The sequence below is a fragment of the Esox lucius genome, chromosome 23 (assembly GCF_011004845.1).
Source record: "Esox lucius isolate fEsoLuc1 chromosome 23, fEsoLuc1.pri, whole genome shotgun sequence".
NCBI classification, from domain to species: Eukaryota; Metazoa; Chordata; class Actinopteri; order Esociformes; family Esocidae; genus Esox; species Esox lucius.
Window position 1 is genome coordinate 9983695 of NC_047591.1, and position 21641 is coordinate 10005335.

A 21641-nucleotide genomic window follows, 5' to 3' on the forward strand; every position below is an offset into this window, starting at 1 on the left:
CTACTAATGACTATAAAATAGTTGCACGACCTAAAAATAAACAGCTGCATAGGATAAAGACTAAGATGGTGATGATCAGTGGGGAGGACTATTTCATGCTGTTGAGAAACATGGGCTGTTCCCCTCAAGGCTGCCGCAACTCTCCTGCTATCTTGGGCCCCGACTTCTCCTGTGGACACAGACAAGGAACAGTTACAGGAAGTAGTGGGACCGAGGACCAATCGGATTGGAAGAGATGCTAAAGCTCCAGCTGAACTACAAATCCACAAAAACATCACGCTTATCTTCAGCATACCATCTCTTTCCCATTTGAACAAGCCACAGTTACTGCAACAGAGAACACAGCATTATAATGTTTTTGCGTATCTACACTGTTAAATGCTTGTGTGTGTGAGAGAGTGTACAGTGTCTCTCACCTGCAGTTTGTGTGGCAGGCGGTCCAGCGCGATGGCTCTCTGTCCACAGGGACATTTGAAGAAGCGCTTGGTGGCATCGTGCCAACACAGCTCATGCTTCTCCTCCACACAGCAATCAGCAGGCTTGAAGTAGGTGTACTTACACTGGAGACATGGTCAACAGCGTCCACTTAGCAACCACGTCAGAGCAACGAACACAGTGTGATCAAATCTGTCTACAACTGCAGCTCAGCCGTTATGGAAATGCGAAAGTTGGCCGTTGAAATGCAGATCCCAGGTGGTTAGACAGAGATGGGAGTCAGTGGTATGTTGACTCATGCTTGTAGTGAACACCAGGACCAGAGTTGTGTGGGTCCAATTGCAGAAGTGCAATGGAAGATTTATTGTACATCGCACAAGGGAGTAGGCTAGCACACAAACAATAAAGACAGGCAGAGAGTCGGAAACCAGAATATCAGTCCTTGAAGGCGAAGGCACAGGCAGGGATGAGCAGGGACGCGAAACCGAGAAGCAGGCAAGCAGGTCAGGAAGCCGGGTGATCAATCAGCGGAGGCTACAGCACAGGCTGGGAGAGACGGTAAGGATATCCAGGGGCAGGCAGGGAGGTCGGTGTTCCGGGAAGGCAGTCCGTACAGGTAACAACACAGGTAGGGTAGGCAGGGAGAGACACGACGGGGCAGACGAACAGGTCAAGACGCAGGATACTGTAAACGAGGAGAGAGGACGGGACAAGAGGGTAGAGAACACAACAGGCTGGGAATCAACAACGTAATGAGAGCGCGCGATAGAAGGCTTGGCAGGTCCACTGAGAACAATACCTCACACTGGAGGGGAGGTAGAGCATGGGCTAAATAGAGGGGTTAAAAGGGCACAGGTGTTCAATATTCCGGTGATTGGGATCTGGAGTGGTGGGTGCGTTCATGCGTGTTGGGAAGTGAAACGGTGGCAGGTGCGGAGCGTGGCGGGGAGGAGTTGGACCGGGAGTGACGGGAAAACCTCACAATGCTGATATACAGCAAAGACAAAAATAACTGACCCCCATTAATAAAGAGGGAAATTACTGTATAAAACAAAGAAAAAATACAGAAAAATATTGTTTTTAGTTTTAAACTAATGTATCAGAGCACACTGAAAGTCAGCGTAAGCACAACCTTTCCGATCTGCTTAATGGCGTCGATAAAGGAATAACTTAAGCTTTAAATCTTCACTCAAGACTCTCTCTGCAATTAACTGATGTGTTGTAAACGCCGATATAATAAAATAATAAGCTCCACTGAAGAACCGGGGGTTAACTGACCTTTTTACAGGTGACCGCTCAACACTTCTGCTCTCAGATTTTCCTCATCTTCTCCTCCATCGCCTCCTTCTTCACCAGGGGTTCAAAGTAGTGCTCCTGCAAATAATACTCTGTCAGGAACTATTATAAGATTGGGGTAGGAGTTAGTTACAATGAAATGAAGAATGGTTGTCAGTTTCACTAGGCTGTCATGGTTACAATAGTGGTAGTAGAGGTAGTAGTAGTAGTAATAGTAGTGGTAGAAGTGGTGTTATTAGTAGTAACAGTAGTGGTAGTAGTGGTGTTAGAAATTGTAGTAATAGTAGTGGTGTTAGTGGTAGTAATAGTAGTGGTGGTAGTGGTAATAATATTGGTAGTAGTGGTGTTAGTAGTAATAGAAGTGGTGTTAAAAGTAGTAATAGTAGTGGTAAAAGTAGTGGTTGTAATAGTAGTGGTGTTATTAGTAGTAATAGCAGTGGCGTTAGTAGTAGTAATAGCAGTGGTGTTAGTAGTAGTAATAGTAGTGGTTGTAATAGTAGTGGTGTTATTAGTAGTAATAGCAGTGGCGTTAGTAGTAGTAATAGCAGTGGTGTTAGTAGTAGTAATAGTAGTGGTAGTACTGGTGTTAGTAGTAGTAATAGCAGTGGTGTTAGTAGTAGTTATAGTAGTGGTAGTACATGTAGTAGTAGTATTTGTAGTAGCATGGTCTTGCTAAGAACTCTCAGGGCGTCTGCTGTGGTTAATGCAAGGCTGGCTTACCGCCTGAAGTTCAGCCCCATTGCAGGACTTAGCATTGAGGATCTTCTTGAACTCCCTCTGATTGGACGTAGTCCATTTGTTCCCGCCTCTTTTTCTGGGCGGGCTCTTCTTCCTCGACCGCAGGCTGTTCACCTGTATGCAGGTAGAGTAAAGGGGATAAGTATGGATGCTGCTTCTGGGTCTTTGTGTGTTGGGGTGTGTCCGTGTGATTGGTGTGTACCATTAGGTGAGGACAGATTCTTCTGCACCCTGACGGTGATGGCGGAACTGTTGCTCCTCCTCCTCTTCACAGAGTTGGGGTCTTCCCTGGTCAGCCCTGACCCCTTCATTCTCAGCTTCTTCAGAGCAGCCAACTAAAAAGGGAGGGACAGCATAACCTTTAACCTCCACCCTCTCGACAACGCCACATTATAGAAGTGTGAAGTGCAACACTGATAGGATAACCATCACCTACTTTGGCGGCTGATAGGCTTAGTGCTGCTGAGGGTGGGGGAGGAGTATCGTCAAAAAACAAGATATCCTCCCCCTCGTTGAAGCCCCTCCCCAGTGTGGGGGTGTTGGGGGAAATGGGGCTCTGGGTGGCCCTGGGGACCACTGAGGCGGCTTTCGGGGACAGTAGAGCCCCCCGGGCTGGAGGACGGGCCCTGGGCACCCCCAACCTAGCTGAGTTCTGGAGTACTCTTGGCCAGATTTCCTCCGCTCTCCGCCGACGGTTCTCCAGCAGCTGCTTCTGCTGCTGTCTCTGCTGTTTCAGGAGGTCTGAAGCCGAGATAGACTGGACCCCTGCAGCGGACGAGCCTATGGAACACGGGGGAGGGAGGGAGGGAAGACGAGGTGGAAGACAGGGTAGGAGAAAGAGAGACAGAGGACACATTAAGAGAGAAAAAGGTACAGTGTGATGACTTTCCATCTCGTTCAGACAGGCAGTTTGAGTTGTGCCCATGTCAGAGGCACAGGACAGCTGGAACAATCAGAACATCCTGGTCCCAAAAGTGTATGAAACACTGACACCCAATATAGACTTCCAGAGCCGTAAATTGGTATCTCCCACACCGTTGGACGGTCACAGTCGGTCAGCAACTACGGTCAACACGGTCCCAAACGACCTGTTGGTATTGGAGTCGTGGGAACTAGCGGATCCCAAACCTCAGTTCACCTCTCCCAAGTTTAATCTCTAGATTTCTGAGTGTACGAGGAAACTGCCTGATGCCACCAACGCAAATTCAGTTTTTTCGTTTTGAATAAAGACTTAAAACCGCTTGTTGGTCCAAGAATAAAAATGTACCTCTTTGCCATTGAAGGTGATATTCATGAACTTTTTAAATCACATTCCAGTGGGTCTGTTCTGTCTTTAGGGTCTTTCTGCTGAGTGTTTGACATTGTCACACCCACCTGGTCATTCCTGGATCTGTGTAAACCAGTGACTTAGTGAAGCTGTTAGCTACTTGAGGGTTTGGTGAGGTGTTTCTTCAGCTGAAGGGATCCAGGGGTCGGCAAGGAAAGCAGGTCCTTGAAGTCGTCTGAGCAGCCAGTCACATTGTCAGACACCGAGGCTGAAACATTAAAGAACACATTAATAGAGGAAGAGCAGTGGTGTTAACCCTCGTCATCCTCACCAAGACATCCTCCTCCCCCAGTCTTACCCAGACTCCTGGCCTGGCTGGCCAGCTGGTTGGCCCCCTTCACAAACAGGTTCCCCAGGGTGGTCTGGGTGGGCTTCTTGGAGCCAGATGAAGACCTAGACATGAGAGGAGGAGAATGTAAGTTACCAAAACCCAGACAGGGTCACATAACTAATACACACACAGAGGTTTATAAATCAACACACAGTATACACAAACACAGACACACACACTCACAGTGCGGCAGTACAGACTGGCGAGGAGAGGCCACCACATGGCAAACCTGTCTGACAGAGTCATCCATTCAGGCTGTTGGTCTTCCCTTTGAGCTTCCTTGTGACCTTCCCAGAGGAAGATGACTGCAGCTCGTCATGCTGGGAACTCATCTTCTTCTACTGGTCCTTGACATGGTACTGGGAGTACTGGCACTCTTACTGCAGAGAGGGAAAGAGAGGGAGAGGGTTAGTGGGTAAGAGAGAAAGAGGGTGAGGGTTAGTGGGTGAGAGAGAGGGGGGACAATTACATTGTAATTAAGAATGGTTGTCAGATTCCCTAGGCTGTCATTGTTACAATGGTGGTAGTAGAGGTGTTAGTAGTAGTGGTGTTAGTAATAGTAATAGTAGTGGTAGTAGTGGTGTTAGAAGTAGTAATAGTAGTGGTAGTAGTGGTGTTAGGAGTAATAATAGTAGTGGTATACATAGTAATGGTAGTGGGAGTAGTGTTTGTAGTAGTAATAGAAGTGGAAGTAGTGGTGTTAGTAGTAGTAGTAGTGATAGTAGTAGTAACAGTAGTAATACTTGTGGTGTTAGCATAAGTAATAGTAGTGGTAGTAGTGGTGATAGTAGTAGTCATAGTAGTAATAGTAGTGGTGTTGATAATTGTAATGGAAGTGGTAGTAGTGGTGTTAGTAATAGTAATGGTGTTAGAAGTAATAATTGTAGTGGTGCAAGTAGTACTAATAGTTGTGGTGTAAGTAGCAGTAATAGCAGTGGTAGTAGTTGTGAAAGTAGTAGTAATAGTAGTGGTAGTAGTGGTATTAGTAGTAGAAGTAATATTAGTGGTGTTAGTAGTAGTAACAGTAGTCATACTAGAGGTGTTAGCAGTAGTAATATCAGTGGTGTTAGTAGTAGTAACAGTAGTCATACTAGAGGTGTTAGCAGTAGTAATATCAGTGGTGTTAGTGGTGGTAGTAGTGGTGTTAGTAGTAGTAATTGTAGTGGTAGTACATGTAGTAGTAGTATTTGTAGTAGCCTGGTCTGGCTAAGAACTCTCAGGGCGTCTGCTGTGGTTAATGCAAGGCTGGCTTACCGCCTGAAGTTCAGCCCCATGGCGGGACTTAGCATTCAGGATCTTCTGGAACTCCTCTGATTGGACGTAGTCCATTTGTTCCCGCCTCTTTTTCTGGGCGGGCTCTTCTTCCTCGACCGCAGGCTGTTCACCTGTATGCAGGTAGAGGAAAGGGGATAAGTATGGATGCTGCTTCTGGGTCTATGTGTGTTGGGGTGTGTCCGTGTGATTGGTGTGTACCATTAGGTGAGGACAGATTCTTCTGCACCCTGACGGTGATGGCCGAACTGTTGCTCCTCTTCCTCTTCACAGAGTTGGGGTCTTCCCTGGTCAGCCCTGACCCCTTCATTCTCAGCTTCTTCAGAGCAGCCAACTAAAAAGGGAGGGACAGCTTAACCTTTAACCTCCACCCTCTCGACAACGCCACATTATAGAAGTGTGAAGTGCAACACTGATAGGATAACCGTCACCTACTTTGGCGGCTGATAGGCTTAGTGCTGCTGAGGGTGGGGGAGGAGTATCGTCAAAAAACAAGATATCCTCCCCCTCGTTGAAGCCCCTCCCCAGTGTGGGGGTGTTGGGGGAAGCGGGGCCCTGGGGACCACTGAGGCGGCTTTCAGGGACAGTAGGGCCCCCTGGGCTGGAGGACGGGCCCCGGGGACCCCCGCCCTAGCTGAGTTCTGGAGTACTCTGGGCCAGATTTCCTCCATTCTCCGCCGACGGTTCTCCAATAGCTGCTTCTGCTGTTTCAGGAGGTCCGAGGCCGAGATAGACTAGACCCCTGCAGCAGACGAGTCTATGGAACACGGGGGAGTGAGGGAGGGAGGGAAGATGAGGTGGAAGACGGGTGGGAGAAAGAGAGACAGAGGATAAATTAAGAGAGAAAAAGGTACAGTGTGATGACTTTCCATCTCGTTCAGACAGGCAGTTTGAGTTGTGCCCATGTCAGAGGCACAGGACAGCTGGAACAACCAGAACATCCCGGTCCCAAAAGAGTGAGAAACACTGACACCCCAGAACATTCTGTTTGTTTGTCTCGAATAAAGACTTAAAACCGCTTGTTGGTTTATAAACCAACACACAGTGTACACAAACACACACACTCACAGTGCGGCACTGCAGGTTGGCGAGGAGAGGCCACCACATGGCAAACCTGTCTGACAGAATCCATTCAGGCTGTTGGTCTTCCCCTTGACCTTCCCTGTGACCTTCCCAGAGAAAGATGACTGCAGTTCGGCATGCTGGGAACTCATCTGCTTCTACTGGGCCTTGACATGGTACTGGCAGTAATGGCACTCATACTGAAGAGGGTGAGAGACAGAGAGAGAGAGGGTGAGAGAGATGAAACAGAAATTAACAGCATTTTGAATTAGAAGTTACATGACAGCGATCAGCCTTTAAGGTGGTTCTGAAGGTAAGTGTGGGTTTCAGAGTGGGTAGAGGCTGTATCGGTTTAAGGTTCTGAATATTAACCAAAACCCACCAGGTTGACAATCTGAGAGCAGGGCTCTCCGTTCTTCTTGGCTGCTTTACATGTGCCAAAGTCCTGAGCTTCCCCCATCAACAACACTTTCTGAGGGTGGTCCACAGACAAGGAGACCTAAAAATATTATTTAGGTTAGAGAAAGGGACAAAGAGAGATGGTAAGAAGGCCTTGATTGGTGAGAATGACCCACACCAACTGACAAACACTAGTGAAAGCAGACAGAGGCCCCTCACCCCATCATATCCATCTTTAGGCTTCATGGGGTTGGGGTTTGGGATTCCCATCACGGTACCAGGCTCAGTCGTCCAGTGCTCCTTATGCACTTCACCAAACAGGAAGAGAGATACATATACTTCCAGGTCATGGAGGTCAGACAGCTTTCAGATGCTGAACGTCTTACCCTAAGGGAGAATCTCAACTTATATCAACACACATCAGGTAGGCTTCCTTAGGGGGGAAAACAGTTTGCATACCCTTGGAGAATTGGTAATATATGTACCATTTACAAAGAAAATAAGAGTGACAACTCAAAACACATGTCTTTTAAAGGTGTTGTCGGGATATTTTGTGCATTCACGAGAGAGCTAACAAACTCATTGACTATTTATGCCTAGACACTAATTGCAATTTAAAAAGCCAAAGGTATGGGAAATTCAACTTTAATTGCAATTTCCACCAGTGTGTGTCACATATATTCAAAATCAATGCCAACATTTCAGAATTTCTGCCAGTATACGCAAACTTATGAGCACAACTGTATATATATATATTGTTTTTAAGGATAACTGAATGGACAACAAAAAGTAAATATGGCTACATTTGTAGTGGGCTTTAGTAGTTTCAGGTTAAGGTTAAAGAGTTTGTGCTGGGATGGAAGGGGGTTCACCTGTCAGAGGGCGGCTAGGTCAGCGGCGGTCTTGCTCTGGGAAGCAGGTGAGGAACATCCAGTATCGTTGGTCTTCCCGCTGCTGGCAACTGGCAGGAATGATCTGGGAGTCCAAATCTCTCTGGGGCGCCTGTAGAGCTGCAGGCTTTGACCTGGTGAGCTGTTCTTTGACCTTTGTCTTTGAACAGATCGGCGCTGCTCAGCTGGGCGGTGAAGTTGGAAGATGACTGTAGCTTGGCCAGGCCACACGTGTCTTGGCCAGCCGAAGGCTTTCCCACTGTGGAAAACAACAGTCGAAGTGACAGCCTTAAACATCTCTCTTTGACCTGATAGACATGCATACATACACACTTCTTACATGCCATTAGGACTGACACCAGTCAACTGCTCATTGTTTGGTGATGTAAAGAAAACTCCCTCGGTCTTAAACACCCAACAAAAAGAGTTGATTTGAATACAGCTTAGAATGACATTGATTAGACATACTAGATACACCCACAATTATTGAACACATTTCGTTGTCTGCTGAGTGATCACTTGTCTGATCTTTCTGTGTCATCCCAATGTGTACATAGCCTACTGCACTGCATTTAACTATTATTGCAATTATTAACATTTTGTGACATTTAGCTTAACAGGTAGCATGAATAAACCTTGTTGGTTATCAAATGGATCTAAAAGACTGGAAATACTGTTTTATTACATAAAATATGTGCATATACATGTCAGAAAGTAGCTCTAGTTCAATTTAGGGGAAGTTGTATGAAGATGTGTTGTTTTTCATCTATGACATTGAAGAGTTATGCGACAGCAAATAACAAAAAGCAGTGAATATAACAGAAAAGTGAGAGTTCAACCTTTTGGACGCTCCACATGGCTCCTCCCATCCCTCATAAATTGACTGGAATAATTATTTGCAGAGCAATCTCAGGAAATGAAGGTAGGGAAAGCAGCATTGAGCGGTCATGTCTTCCTTTTTGTCGGCAGTGTGGCCCTTCTTCCTCTTGAAGGAGCACTGAAAACGTTTCCAGGGGGACTTGTTGGCCTGTTTGTCCTCAATATCCCAGGACAGCTCATCCATCAACTCCTGGATAGTCTCCTCAGGGATGCTGGCGAGGGCCTGTTTTGAGGCATTCAAGGCTCTTGATTGGGCCCAGATCTTTCCAGGGCCTTTTCTCTCCATGCCCACTTCCTGGGCTGGACGGGGGAGTACTGTGTTAAGGCGGAGGCATCCTGGCCCATCGCTGAGGGTCACCCAAGGGTTACTGGCCGCTGGGAGATCCACGACGGGGCTCTCCGGAGATGGGAGCACATCCACCTTGTTGTGCCTCTTTTTATTGATGTAGGTTTTCAGCCTTTGGAAGAGGGACTTCTTAGCATCCCCTGCCAGCTCATGATTCAGCTTTTGGAGAGATTCCACCTCTTGTATGGTCTCCTCGAGGAGGCGGGCGAGAGCCTGTTCTGAGGACCTACCGGAGGACATGTCTGATCGGGCCGACCCGGTCCGGGGATAATCAGACTGGATTCTCCACACCTCTAGGGATGGTACCCTCCTGTAGCGGGTAACTGGACGGTCAGACCTTGGTTGAGCACTGAAGGCCCAGGAGTGATCAGGGCTGGTACCGGCTCCTTGGCTGGTCAGGCTGCCGTCTGAGGCCATCAAAGTGGGTGTGGGGGCAGGCGGGCAGATCATGTTCCGGCCCCTGGAGGTTGAGGGCCGGGCTGATCGGCAACGTCCGTGCATTATCTCAGTTAAATAACAAGCTGGTTCGCAAGAAAAGCATTGGCTGTATGGTTGAGTGATTAAAATGATAGACAAGACAGTTGTTCAGCCTTTTAGCAGTCCAGCCCATTATGATGCAATAATCCATTTTAGAACCCCCTGATTAGGTCTAGTCCCACACCCCACCAGGACCAAAAACATGCTTCTTTCACTGTTTTAAAACATGTACCAAGCTTGAAATTTCATCATTTTAGGGGCAAGGCCATTTGGCCTTCGGTGTCATAAAAAAAATGGAGGGCACAGAGGCCACATCCCAGGGCACAAAGGCCATTGAGTGAAATAGCAACTGTAGGAGGATTTGGAGCTTAGAAATAATCAGCTTGAATTGCTGATAAGAAAAAAGCATGCATGACATAAAAACATACATTTTTCACTTTTTTTATCATACTTTGAATAATAACTCGTAACTTCTAACTCATTGTGTTTCATTTGACAAGTTTTAGTTGAGAGAATTCACATGATGACAACAAACAGGCAAATGTACTGACCTATATACAGTCTATGGTACTGACAGTTAACTAACGTTAAGGCTAGCTAGGCCGAAGGCTAACATTACCTCAGTTACACAAAAGTAAACCGCGAAGTATCCTTTAACATCACAATCACCTGCGCTTATGAGCACGACCTTAATAAACAAATGTAGTGTCTTATTTGTGTGTGAAGAAAGTAATATTCGTTTTTAAAATGTCACTACAAACCTTGTCACGTCTAGTGATATCAAACGTAACGTTAGTTCTCAGAGCTTTCAAAAAGCATTCAGGTGTATTCTCCCGCACGAGGTCGGAACTTTCCCACTTCCCAGTTGCTGATGAACGCACCTTCCGAAACGGAGCGCTTTGATTCAATTAGACACTTAAGTCAGCTATTTATTGATCGATAACTAGCTAGCTTGCTTACCTGCATGTAGTCCGTTCTTGTGGTTGTTCTCTGGTGGCATGAATAAACCTGGTTGGTTATCAAATGAATTTAAAAGACTAGGAATATTGTTTTATTACATAAAATATGTGCATATACATAGCTCTAGTTCAATTCAGGGGAAGGTGTATGAAAATGTGTTTTTCCTTTAGGTCTTCAGGTCAGGAGTTGCGCAACAGCAAAGTATATAACAAATCATTATAAAAGCAGCGAATATCTCAGAACAGTAAGAAGTCAACATTTTGCATCACAGCACTGATATTTCAGCCTATTTCTGAGCATTTTCTTCCAAAAATAGCTCTACATAAAATTTTATTACATATGGGAAATGTTTTATTAACTGTAACAAAACCTTTGACAGCTTAGCGGATTAAGAAATACAACAGTTTTTACATTTTAAGATATTCATTTGTTTGTTATAAAAATAATATGCTGGGAGGATTCCCTTCAATACGCAAATGTAGAAAACTAAATTTCCCATCGAAAATCCTGCTCTTGTCTCCACAATCCTTTGCCGCCTCTCCTCTTCTATGTCCTTTTCTCCTTCTCCTTCCCTTGACTCCTCCCTCCACACCTTCCCCCTCCACTCCTTCCCTTCTTCTACCTTGCTCCAGGCCTCCTCCACTCCTCCTCCACTCCTCCCACCCAGGGGAGTCGAAGTGGGGGGAAAGTGGGACTGACTTCCCAGGGTCCTAATGGTAGGAGGGCCCATGAAAATCTTGGAATGAAAATGTGTATTTGTTTTATTGCAAGCGATTAGTGTCATAAATACATTTAAACTAGCTGAATAAAGCGGTTGATTGATTAGAATTTTTATCCCAAAAATATAGTGGAGGCTCTGAAGTCACTCTCACCCCTTACAACAGGCACAAACTGGTTTAGTCAACCCCTGCACCAGAATTAGTCTCTAAACGCAGCTAATCAAGCAGAGTGACTGCTACTATGATAGTCATGTCTTTCTCCAAACAAGGGCAATCTGAGTACCAAAAAGAAAAGAAAGAACGCAAACTGAGGGAAAACACCTGCTAATTAATTTCTTTGAAAAGAAAGGTGAGCACAACTGACACAGTTTAATAATGTTTTAAGCTAAAATCAGCAGTTCTTTAGATTGAAGGCAGTCAGCCAGGAATCTAGTCTGGTGTATAGCTGCATTGTACAACATGAATCAATCAGTATCATAAATTAATCAGCATCTTAGGTTCAATGTCATATGTAGGGCTGCAAATGAAGTTTGCTCCCCCTCTACTCTCCTAAGGGGAGCAGTTTACATTTCGGTGAGTCAAATTTTAGAATCACTCGCCCATCACCATTTCAGAGCCGATTTAGTTTTAATATAGGGAAATGACAGAAATGCTTTCTGTGTGCATGAACGCATGAAAATCCGAATGACTGATCAGACAGGATAAATGCAGGGTTGATTGATAAATATCGTAGCCTATGTTATAGTCTTTTGTGATATCTAGGTTAGGCACTTAATCCTTCACATACGTGAAGTCAGCTCCAATGACGTTTGGTTCACTGTAGTTATGTGAGATTGTTTGTAAGCACCATTAAAAAAGTATTAAAAAAAATTTATGTTTGCATTATACATTGCCTATTTACACTTATTCTTGGGTTACATTCAGTTAACAAAATAGTTGTCATTCTAGTGGATATATAGTATTGTGCACAGACTATCTTAACATGAATGCTGGGAAAGAAAAACATTTCTTTATAAACTACTAGCCCTGTTCCTTACTCTGTAAATACAGTTGCAAAGAGGGCTAGGAACATTTAAGCCATTCTGGTGGAAATGTTGGTATACTAGTCTGGCTCGTAAGGGCCAAAAATCCTTAAGATCCATCCCTGGTCATATGACATTATGTATATCAAAATGACATAGACAAGCTTAACTTCATGAAATGCATGGCCCTTAGTCTCACAAACAGTCACAGAGAGTGGAGCACAGGCAGGTCCCTCAGTATCTCCTGTTACTAAAGACGTGAAACAAGGTGTGCTCATACAGTGACAACTAAGTTATTCCAAGCAATCACTTGTAGAAGTTTCAACTGAAAGCTGCTTAGCGACACTAACATCAAGTTGCCTGTTGTATTGTATGTTAGGCTATAAGCAGGTTAAGAGGCTAATTTCAATCTAGGATTGACAAAACTTGATGCTTTATGCTTGTAGAAAGATCAGTTGTAGCAGATAGTGAGCAAAAAGATGGGAGAGAGGCTGATTTAAGGGAAAAGGACAAGGACAATTTCAACAGTGCAGATTTAAGCACAGATCCCAGATAAAGTTTACTGAATGAGGTGTGAACAGTTCATTAGTGACAACCAGAGGCTGTGACTTTCCGGCATATCAAATAAGGTATCAGAGACAATTCCTTCAAGTGAGTCAAGTCAGGAAAAAAGGTGGATGAGACGGTCGGAAAATCACTGGATTTAATAAGCACATTCGTAAAAACCAACTACCAATGACTTTAAAATAAACAGCTGCATAGGATAAAGAATAAGATGGTGATGATCAGTGGGGAGGACTATTTCATGCTGTTGAGAAACTTGGGCTGTTCGTCCCCTCGAGGCTGCAGCAACTCTCCTGCTATCTTGGGCCCCGACTTCTCCTGTGGACACAGACAAGGAACAGTTACAGGAAGTAGTGGGACCGAGGACCAATCGGATTAGAGGAGGAGATGCTTACGGTCCAACTATACTACAAATGCACAAAAACATCACGCTTACCTTCAGCATGCCATCTCTTTCCCATTTGAACAAGCCACAGTTACTGCAACAGAGAACACAGCATTATAATGTGTTTAAATGTCTACACTGTTAAATGCTTGTGTGTGTGAGAGAGTGTGCAGTCTCCCACCTGCAGTGTTTGTGTGGCAGGCGGTCCAGCGCGATGGCTCTCTGACCACAGGGACATTTGAAGAAGCGCTTGGTGGCATCGTGCCAACACAGCTCATGCTTCTCCTCCACACAGCGATCAGCAGGCTTGAAGTAGGTGTACTTACACTGGAGACATGGTCAACAGCATCCACTTAGCAACCACGTCAGAGCAACGAACACATAGTGTGATCAAATCTGTCTACAACTGCAGCTCAGCCGTTATGGAAATGCGAAAGTCGGCTGTTGAAATCCCGGGTGGTTAGACAGAGATGGGAGTCAGTGGTATGTTGACTCATGCTAATTTATAGCAATGTAAAAAATAACTGACCCCCTTAATAAAGAGGGAAATTAGTGTATAAATATATATACAAATTTTTTTTTGTAAAAATACAGAAAACTAATTGTAAGCTAAAATGGACAGTATTTAACATTACACTAATGTATCAGAGCACATTGAAAGTCAGCGTAAGCACTGAACCCAAGAACGCAATTGGGAAGACATTGTTTCTGACCTGCTAAATGGCGTTGCTGAAGGAATAACTTAAGCTTTAAATCTTCACTCAAGACTCCCTCTGTAATGAACTGATGTGTTGTAAACGCCAATATAATAAAATAATAAGCTCCACTGAAGAACCGGGGTTTAACTGACCTTTTTACAGGTGACCGCTCGACACTTCTGCTCTCTGATTTTCCTCATCTTCTCCTCCATCGCCTCCTTCTTCACCAGGGGATCAAAGTAGCGCTCCTGCAACTGGAACTCCGCCTGAACGGGGAGGAACTATTATAAGACTGGGGTAGGAGTCAGGGGGACCATTACAATGGAATGAAGAATGGTTGTCAGTGTCACTAGGCTGTCATGGTTACAATGGTGGTAGTAGTAGTGTTAGTAGTAGTAATTGTAGTGGTAGTAATAGTAGTAGTAGTAGTGGTGTTAGTAGTAGTAATAGTAGTGGTGTTAGTAGTAGTAATAGTAGTGGTAGCAGTGGTGTTAGTAATAGTAGTGGTGTTAGTAGTAGTAATAGTAGTGGTAGCAGTGGTGTTAGTAGTAGTAATAGCAGTGGTGTTAGTAGTAGTAATAGCAGTGGTGTTAGTAGTAGTTATAGTAGTAGTATTTGTAGTAGCCTGGTCTGGCTAAGAACTCTCAGGGCGTCTGCTGTGGTTAATGCAAGGCTGGCTTACCGCCTGAAGTTCAGCCCCATGGCGGGACTTAGCATTCAGGATCTTCTGGAACTCCTCTGATTGGACGTAGTCCATTTGTTCCCGCCTCTTTTTCTGGGCGGGCTCTTCTTCCTCGACCGCAGGCTGTTCACCTGTATGCAGGTAGAGGAAAGGGGATAAGTATGGATGCTGCTTCTGGGTCTATGTGTGTTGGGGTGTGTCCGTGTGATTGGTGTGTACCATTAGGTGAGGACAGATTCTTCTGCACCCTGACGGTGATGGCCGAACTGTTGCTCCTCTTCCTCTTCACAGAGTTGGGGTCTTCCCTGGTCAGCCCTGACCCCTTCATTCTCAGCTTCTTCAGAGCAGCCAACTAAAAAGGGAGGGACAGCTTCACCTTTAACCTCCACCCTCTCGACAACGCCACATTATAGAAGTGTGAAGTGCAACACTGATAGGATAACCATCACCTACTTTGGCGGCTGATAGGCTAAGTGCTGCTGAGGGTGGGGGAGGAGTTTCGTCAAAAAACAGAATATCCTCCCCCTCGTTGAAGCCCCTCCCCAGTGTGGGGGTGTTGGGGGAAGCGGGGCTCTGGGAGGCCCTGGGGACCACTGAGGCGGCTTTCGGGGACAGTAGGGCCCCCTGGGCTGGAGGACGGGCCCCGGGGACCTCCGCCCTAGCTGAGTTCTGGAGTACTCTCTGCTGGATTTCCTCCGCTCTCCGCCGACGGTTCTCCAATAGCTGCTTCTGCTGCTGTTTCTGCTGTTTCAGGAGGTCCGAGGCCGAGATAGACTGGACCCCTGCAGCGGACGAGCCTATGGAACCCACGGGAGAGAGGGAGGGAGGGAAGACGAGGGGGAGAAAGAGAGACAGAGGACACATTAAAGAGAGAAAATGGTACAGTGTGATGACTTTCCATCTCATTCAGACATTTTAAATCACATTCCACTGGGTCTGTTCTGTCTTTAGGGTCTTTCTGCTGAGTTTTTGACATTGTCACACCCACCTGGTCATTCCTGGATCTGTGTAAACCAGTGACTTAGTGAAGCTGTTAGCTACCTGAGGGTTTGGTGAGGTGTTTCTTCAGCTGAAGGGCTCCAGGGGTCGGCAAGGAAAGCAGGTCCTTGAAGTCGTCTGAGCAGCCAGTCACATTGTCAGACACCGAGGCTGAAACATTAAAGAACACATTAATAGAGGAAGAGCAGTGGTGTTAACCCTCGTCATCCTCACCAAGACATCCTCCTCCCCCAGTCTTACCCAGACTCCTGGCCTGGCTGGCCAGCTGGTTGGCCCCCTTCACAAACAGGTTCCCCAGGGTGGTCTGGGTGGGCTTCTTGGAGCCAGATGAAGACCTAGACATGAGAGGAGGAGAATGTAAGTTACCAAAACCCAGACAGGGTCACATAACTAATACACTCAGAGGTTTATAAATCAACACACAGTATACACAAACACAGACACACACACACACTCACAGTGCGGCAGAGCAGGCTGGTGAGGAGAGGCCACCATAGTGGAAACCTGTCTGACAGAGTCGTTCCTTCAGGCTGTTGGTCTTCCCCTTGACCTTCCCTGTGGCCTTCCCAGAGAAAGATGACTGTAGCTCGGCACGCTGGGAACTCATCTTCTTATACTGGGCCTTGACATGGTACTGGCAGTACTGGCACTCATACTGCAAAGAGGGTGAGAGAGATGAAACAGAAATTAACAGCATTTTGAATTAGAAGTTACATGACAACGATCAGCCTTTAAGGTGGTTCTGAAGGTAAGTGTGGGTTTCAGAGTGGGTAGAGGCTGTATCGGTTTAAGGTTCTGAATATTAACCAAAACCCACCAGGTTGACAATCTGAGAGCAGGGCTCTCCGTTCTTCTTGGCTGCTTTACATGTGCCAAAGTCCTGAGCTTCCCCCATCAACAACACTTTCTGAGGGTGGTCCACAGACAAGGAGACCTAAAAATATTATTTAGGTTAGAGAAAGGGACAAAGAGAGATGGTAAGAAGGCCTTGGTTGGTGAGAATGACCCACACCAACTGACAAACACTAGTGAAAGCAGACAGAGGCCCCTCACCCCATCATATCCATCTTTAGGCTTCATGGGGTTGGGGTTTAGGATTCCCATCACGGTACCAGGCTCAGTCTTCCAGTGCTCCTTATGCACTTCACCAAACAGGAAGAGAGATACATATACTTCCAGGTCATGGAGGTCAGACAGCTTCCAGATGCTGAACGTCTTACCCTACGGGAGGAGGAACAAAGATGTCTTTATGGAGGACTTGATTAAATAAATATATACACCATAAATAACTAAAAAGGGAAGTATATAATTTAAATGATAAATAAAAGGATGCATAGAAAACATAACATATGTAATGGTGTATATCTATATTTAATGATTTATTTCACCATTTACAAATGTACACTGTTATACAAGCTGTACTCTCACTACTTCACATTATAGCAACATGTCATTTCTTCAGTGTAATCAAATATATCATGAAATATTAACATAAATGTGAGGGGTGTACTCACTTTTGTGAGATACTGTATGAACAAACATCAGGAAGGGTTACTGAGGTAAAAAAAATGAAAAAAATATTTGTATGTGTTTGTGACTAAACGGACAACAAAAAGTAAATAGTTATATTTGTAGGGAGCTTAAGTAGTTTCAGGTGAAGGTTAAAGAGTTTGTGCTGTTCTTACACTGCTGTTGCTCTGTGGCGTGGCCTTGCTGACCAGCACGGCAAAGGTGACCCAGTCGTTCTCTTCCAGCTTCTCCCTGGACAGGCGCTCAGGCAACTGAGAGAGCCGGATCAGCCTGCGGTCGGCCATCTTACGATCCATCTCCGTGGAGGACACCCGTGGCCGCCTGAAACAACCATCAGTTCAGACCAGAGACTCAGGGAAGACGGCTCTATGTGTATCGCTCCAGAAAGTGTGTGCAAGAGGGAAGTGAACGCATTCTGACCTCAGCCGGAGTCCAGAGTACTTCTCAATGGCGACGTCTTTAGGCAGGGATGGAAGGGGGTTCACTTTTCGAAGGGCGGCTAGGCCAGCGGCGGTCTTGCTCTGGGAAGGAGGTGAGGAACGTCCAGCATCGTTGGTCTTCCCGCTGCTGGCAACTGGCAGGAATGAGCTGTGAGTCCTAATCTCCACCAGCGGGCCTCTTTTCTCTGGGGCGCCTGTAGAGCTGGAGGCTTTGACCTGGTGAGCTGTTCTTTGACCTTTGTGTTTGAACAGATCGGCGCTGCTCAGCTGGGCGGTGAAGTCGGAAGATGACTGTAGCTTGGCCAGGCCACACGTGTCTTGGCCAGCCGAAGGCTTTCCCACTGTGGAAAACAACAGTCGAAGTGACAGCCTTAAACATCTCTCTTTGACATGATAGACATGCATACATACACACTTCTTACATGCCATTAGGACTGACACCAGTCAACTGGTCATTGTTTGGTGATGTAAAGAAAACTCCCTTGGTCTTAAACACCCAACAAAAAGAGTTGATTTGAATACAGCTTAGAATGACATTGATTAGACATACTAGATACACCCACCATTATTGAACACATTTCGTTGTCTGCTGAGTGATCCTTTGTCGGAACTTTCTGTGTCATCCCAATGTGTACATAGCCTACTGCACTGCATTTAACTATTATAGTGATGAGTACATTTCAGTGACTTTTAGCTAACCAGGTGGAATGAATAAACCTTGTTTATTATCAAAGGAATTTGAAAGACCAGGAATATTGTTTCATTACATAAAATATGTGCATATTTCAAAGTAGCCCCGGTTCAATTTAGGTGAAGATGCATGAAGATGTGTTGTTTTTCCTCTATGGCATTGAAGAGTTTTGCAATAGCATATAGAAAAGTGAGAGTTCAACCTTTTGGACCCTCCACATGGCTCCTCCCATCCCTCAAAATTGACTGGAATGCAAATTATCTGCAGAGCAATCTCAGGAAAGCAGCTTTCAGTGGTCATGTCATCCTCTTTGTCAGCAGTGTGGCCCTTCTTCCTCTTGAAGGAGCACTGAAAACATTTCCAGGGGGACTTGTTGGCCTGTTTGTCCTCAATATCCCAGGACAGCTCATCCATCAACTCCTGGATAGTCTCCTCAGGGATGCTGGCGAGGGCCTGTTTTGAGGCATTCAAGGCTCTTGATTGGGCCCAGATCTTTCCGGGGCCTTTTCTCTCCATGCCCACTTCCTGGGCTGGACGGGGGAGTACCGTGGTAAGGCGGAGGCATCCTGGCTCTCCGGAGATGGGAGCACATCCACTTTGTTGTGGCGCTTTCTGTTTATGTAGGTTTTAAGCCTTTTAAAGAGGTACTTCTTAGCCTTCTTGGGTGCAGCATCCACAGCCAGCTCATGATTGAGGTTTTGGAGAGACTATGTCATTTAGGACAGCCCTAAATTACACGGTCAGTACTTAGTGTTCCTGCAATAGCCTAAATGTCAATCCAAAATGTATTTGAATCCCCGGATTAGGTTGCACATATTGTATTTTGAATCCCAAAATGTTTGCTTAGACAATTGATTTCTATATTATCTCAGTAGACTATCATTTAAAGGTCTTAAAATCAGTAATTTTAAGGAGAGACTATGACCGTATATGATTGTGCAGCCGTTACACAGGGAATGAAATGCAGTGGAAAAACCTAGCGGGGCCAGTGCCACCAATCATTTATTTTAGTTTTTAAAAAGGAGAGACTAAATAAATACCTGCTGAGGACTTGGTCTTCCGTGTAGGAGGAACTGGCTTGGAGGAGCTCTGTGTAGAGGTGGCCTGCGACAAAGGTTTTGGTTTGGAGCTTGTCTTGGTTTCTGGGGTACTGTCTGGTGAGGAGTGGGCTGCTGAGGCCTTCTGGGTGGCCTCCAACTGCTGTTGGAGCCTCCGCATCTGCTCCTGCATACGCCTCAGCTCCTCTGAAAACACAGAAACACCATGGAAACCAGACAGCTACTGCACCATGAGTGAAGAAGCACAATGGGACGGAGTGTAGCTGATACTATACAATAAAGTGCTTTATTCACACGATTGTAGTTAATACAATGCTATAGTGCTATTCTAAGAACTAGAAGGGACTAGACAAACCTTGTAAATCCTCTTGAGATGTATTTAGGTTGGTGGGCGATTTTACTAGAGGCAGCTGGGTATTAGCTTCTTCCTCCTCAGTACCATCGATATCTCCAAAAAGAGCAGAAGCTCCTTTCTCCCCCACCCCCCCCGTCTTGCTCCCCCGTTTCCTCCAGCGCTTCCCTGTAGACTTCATCATCCTCCTTATCAAAAAGGTCATCCAAGTTGTCTTCAACTTCCCATTTAGCTTGCTGCTCCTGTTCAACCTCATTCTCAGCCAGAAGCGCTGTTAGAATGTCCAGGTCATCCTCACCTGACGCACGCACACACAGTTAACTACAGATTTGATTAGATCTCATTTTGGTCAGGTCGAAGTTGTGTATTGAATATGCCCCCAACCTGCTTCAATAGTTGAGCGGTAAAAGTAAGAATTTATTAAAGTATATAACCCGATCCAATAACGACTATACCACTCAAGTACTGATGGAATCCCCACAAAACAAACAATGAGTTGTTTTACTTACCATCCATTTCTTGTCATTTGAAGATCAAGACTAAAACGCTGATCTAGTAATAATGAAACATGCAAAAGGTATTTTAAATGTCATAGTTACTATACATGAGGACTAACAATATTTTATCGATGTCATTAAATGTCAAGGACATAACACAGCGCGACAACTTTGTAAACTGATTATATCTAGGGTCTTGCTGTCCTCTTACATAAAACAAGCGAACCGTCCGATTCTTCATAACATTCCAACAAAGCTAACAGCAATATAGAAAAAAGATATCCACACCAGTCCGAAAGACGTGGAAGCATTAACAATGTAACTCGTCAGCCAGGAGCCATGCTAAGCCTAACATACCAAGTTTGCACCGCCAGTAGATACAATGAAACTTTGAGGCGTAGAAAATGTCACGTAAATCAAACTACGCGGTGGATCGTTTACTTCGCGTGCTATAAAATATGAGAATTACTTGCAAATAAAGAACTGTCACCTTTGTGTCGGTCTTCCTTTCTTCAAAACTACTGAAATCTGGCGCTAAACGAAAGACCCCCGTGAAATAGAATGAGGTGTCTTTCTATTTTGCCTGCCAACAGATTTTTCTACTTGCAAAAAATACTACGATTTCACATGCAAATGTATACCTTGTTGACAGAAAAAAAACAGCAAGTGAATTAAATATCTAAAGTGTATTTGATTGACTGTGGTGCCTCTAAACGAGGCACATGCGGGGTCATTTAAAAGTATGTATCTGGCAACAGCGGGGATAGCACAAAAAGCCTTATTGCCCAACAGATGTAAACATCTGAATCATTAAGTCGTCATTTCCACTTCCAACGCTCTGCTCCGCCCATGACCTTCTCGAATTGTTTTTCCATTTTCGTTGTTGGTATTGAAGGAGAATTTCACTTTTTCCAGGTTTATGTCCTGGGGACCCCATGGGATGCACGTTTTTTTCTGCCCTAGTACTTAAACCCCTGATTCAAATATTGCCTTACCACGTAATCAACCCATCATTAAGTCTTTAATTTGAATCAGGCGTTTAAGCCCTAGGGCAAGAACCAAAACGTGCACCCCTGGGGTCCCCAGGATCAACGTTGAGAAACACTACCTTATGCACTTATTCGAGAGTATGACAGTTAAAACCACCTGGTAATCTATGCATTGTAGGGTTTAAACCACTTGCAAATGTAAACAGATTTGATTTGTGAATGTAAACCAGTAGGACTATCTGGACTGGTTACTCATTTTACAAGCTTTTCAGACCACAGTGTTATTGGACTTTCACTAAATCGCACCACAAACCAAATGACAGTTGTACCAGAAAAAAAAGTTTATTATATTGGTCCTATTATTTATAATTTCTTTATAGAACCAATAAAAGAGTTGTAGCTGGATACTGATCTTAGTAGTTAATGCAGTAAGACACCCCTTGCATAGTCATATATCTAAATATGTACGCCTTCATGTAAGCTACATAAGCCGAGCATGTGTTCAAAGCTAAATTTGCAAACCATGTCCATAGATAACGTTTGCTCGTGCCTAGGGCATCCTTCGGATAAAGCAATTTATCTTCCAAGAATTCACAGCACAAA

At 45.1% G+C, this 21641-nt stretch overlaps 2 protein-coding genes and 1 pseudogene across 5 annotated transcripts; all 3 read right to left on the reverse strand.

Moving 5' to 3' along the window:
- Positions 1–52: 52 nt before the first annotated feature.
- LOC114830155 lies at positions 53–8097 on the reverse strand (annotated as a pseudogene).
- LOC117593798 lies at positions 7716–9628 on the reverse strand. Its single transcript, XM_034290223.1, has 2 exons — positions 8590–9628; positions 7716–8009 (listed from the first exon to the last, which is right to left on the reverse strand). The coding sequence occupies exon 1, from the start codon at positions 9474–9476 to the stop codon at positions 8643–8645; it is 834 nt and encodes a 277-aa protein (XP_034146114.1). The 5' UTR covers positions 9477–9628; the 3' UTR covers positions 7716–8009; positions 8590–8642.
- A 3214-nt stretch (positions 9629–12842) lies between these two features.
- On the reverse strand, positions 12843–20821 carry mcm10 (minichromosome maintenance 10 replication initiation factor). Of its 4 annotated transcripts, XM_034290222.1 has the most exons (19): positions 20540–20821; positions 20062–20104; positions 19683–19850; positions 19556–19624; positions 19183–19386; positions 17432–17792; positions 17167–17332; positions 16535–16702; positions 16299–16415; positions 15940–16136; positions 15722–15816; positions 15524–15631; positions 14936–15279; positions 14702–14834; positions 14483–14613; positions 13953–14066; positions 13284–13429; positions 13154–13196; positions 12843–13035 (listed from the first exon to the last, which is right to left on the reverse strand). In XM_034290222.1, the coding sequence occupies exons 2-19, from the start codon at positions 20066–20068 to the stop codon at positions 12952–12954; spliced, it is 2655 nt and encodes an 884-aa protein (XP_034146113.1). In that variant the 5' UTR covers positions 20069–20104; positions 20540–20821; the 3' UTR covers positions 12843–12951. The 4 variants fall into 4 exon arrangements, with proteins under 4 accessions (XP_034146113.1, XP_028972744.2, XP_028972745.2 ...); XM_029116911.2 differs by having other exon boundaries at positions 19556–19850; positions 20540–20813; XM_029116912.2 differs by lacking the exon at positions 20540–20821 and adding an exon at positions 20407–20533 and having other exon boundaries at positions 19556–19850.
- Between the last annotated feature and the right edge of the window lie 820 nt (positions 20822–21641).

What these genes read in the sequence shown, in the direction of transcription:
- LOC117593798 (XM_034290223.1), bottom strand. Translation starts at nt 9,476, where the DNA reads ATGCACGGACGTTGCCGATCAGCCCGGCCCTCAACCTCCAGGGGCCGG.
- mcm10 (XM_029116911.2), bottom strand. Translation starts at nt 19,808, where the DNA reads ATGAGGTTGAACAGGAGCAGCAAGCTAAATGGGAAGTTGAAGACAACT. An exon ending in CGCCACAGAGCAACAGCAGT is followed by an intron (nt 16,703 to 17,166) that starts GTAAGAACAGCA and finishes CTCCTCCCGTAG; the next exon opens with GGTAAGACGTTCAGCATCTG. An exon ending in ACACCTCACCAAACCCTCAG is followed by an intron (nt 15,280 to 15,523) that starts GTAGCTAACAGC and finishes TGGGTTCCATAG; the next exon opens with GCTCGTCCGCTGCAGGGGTC.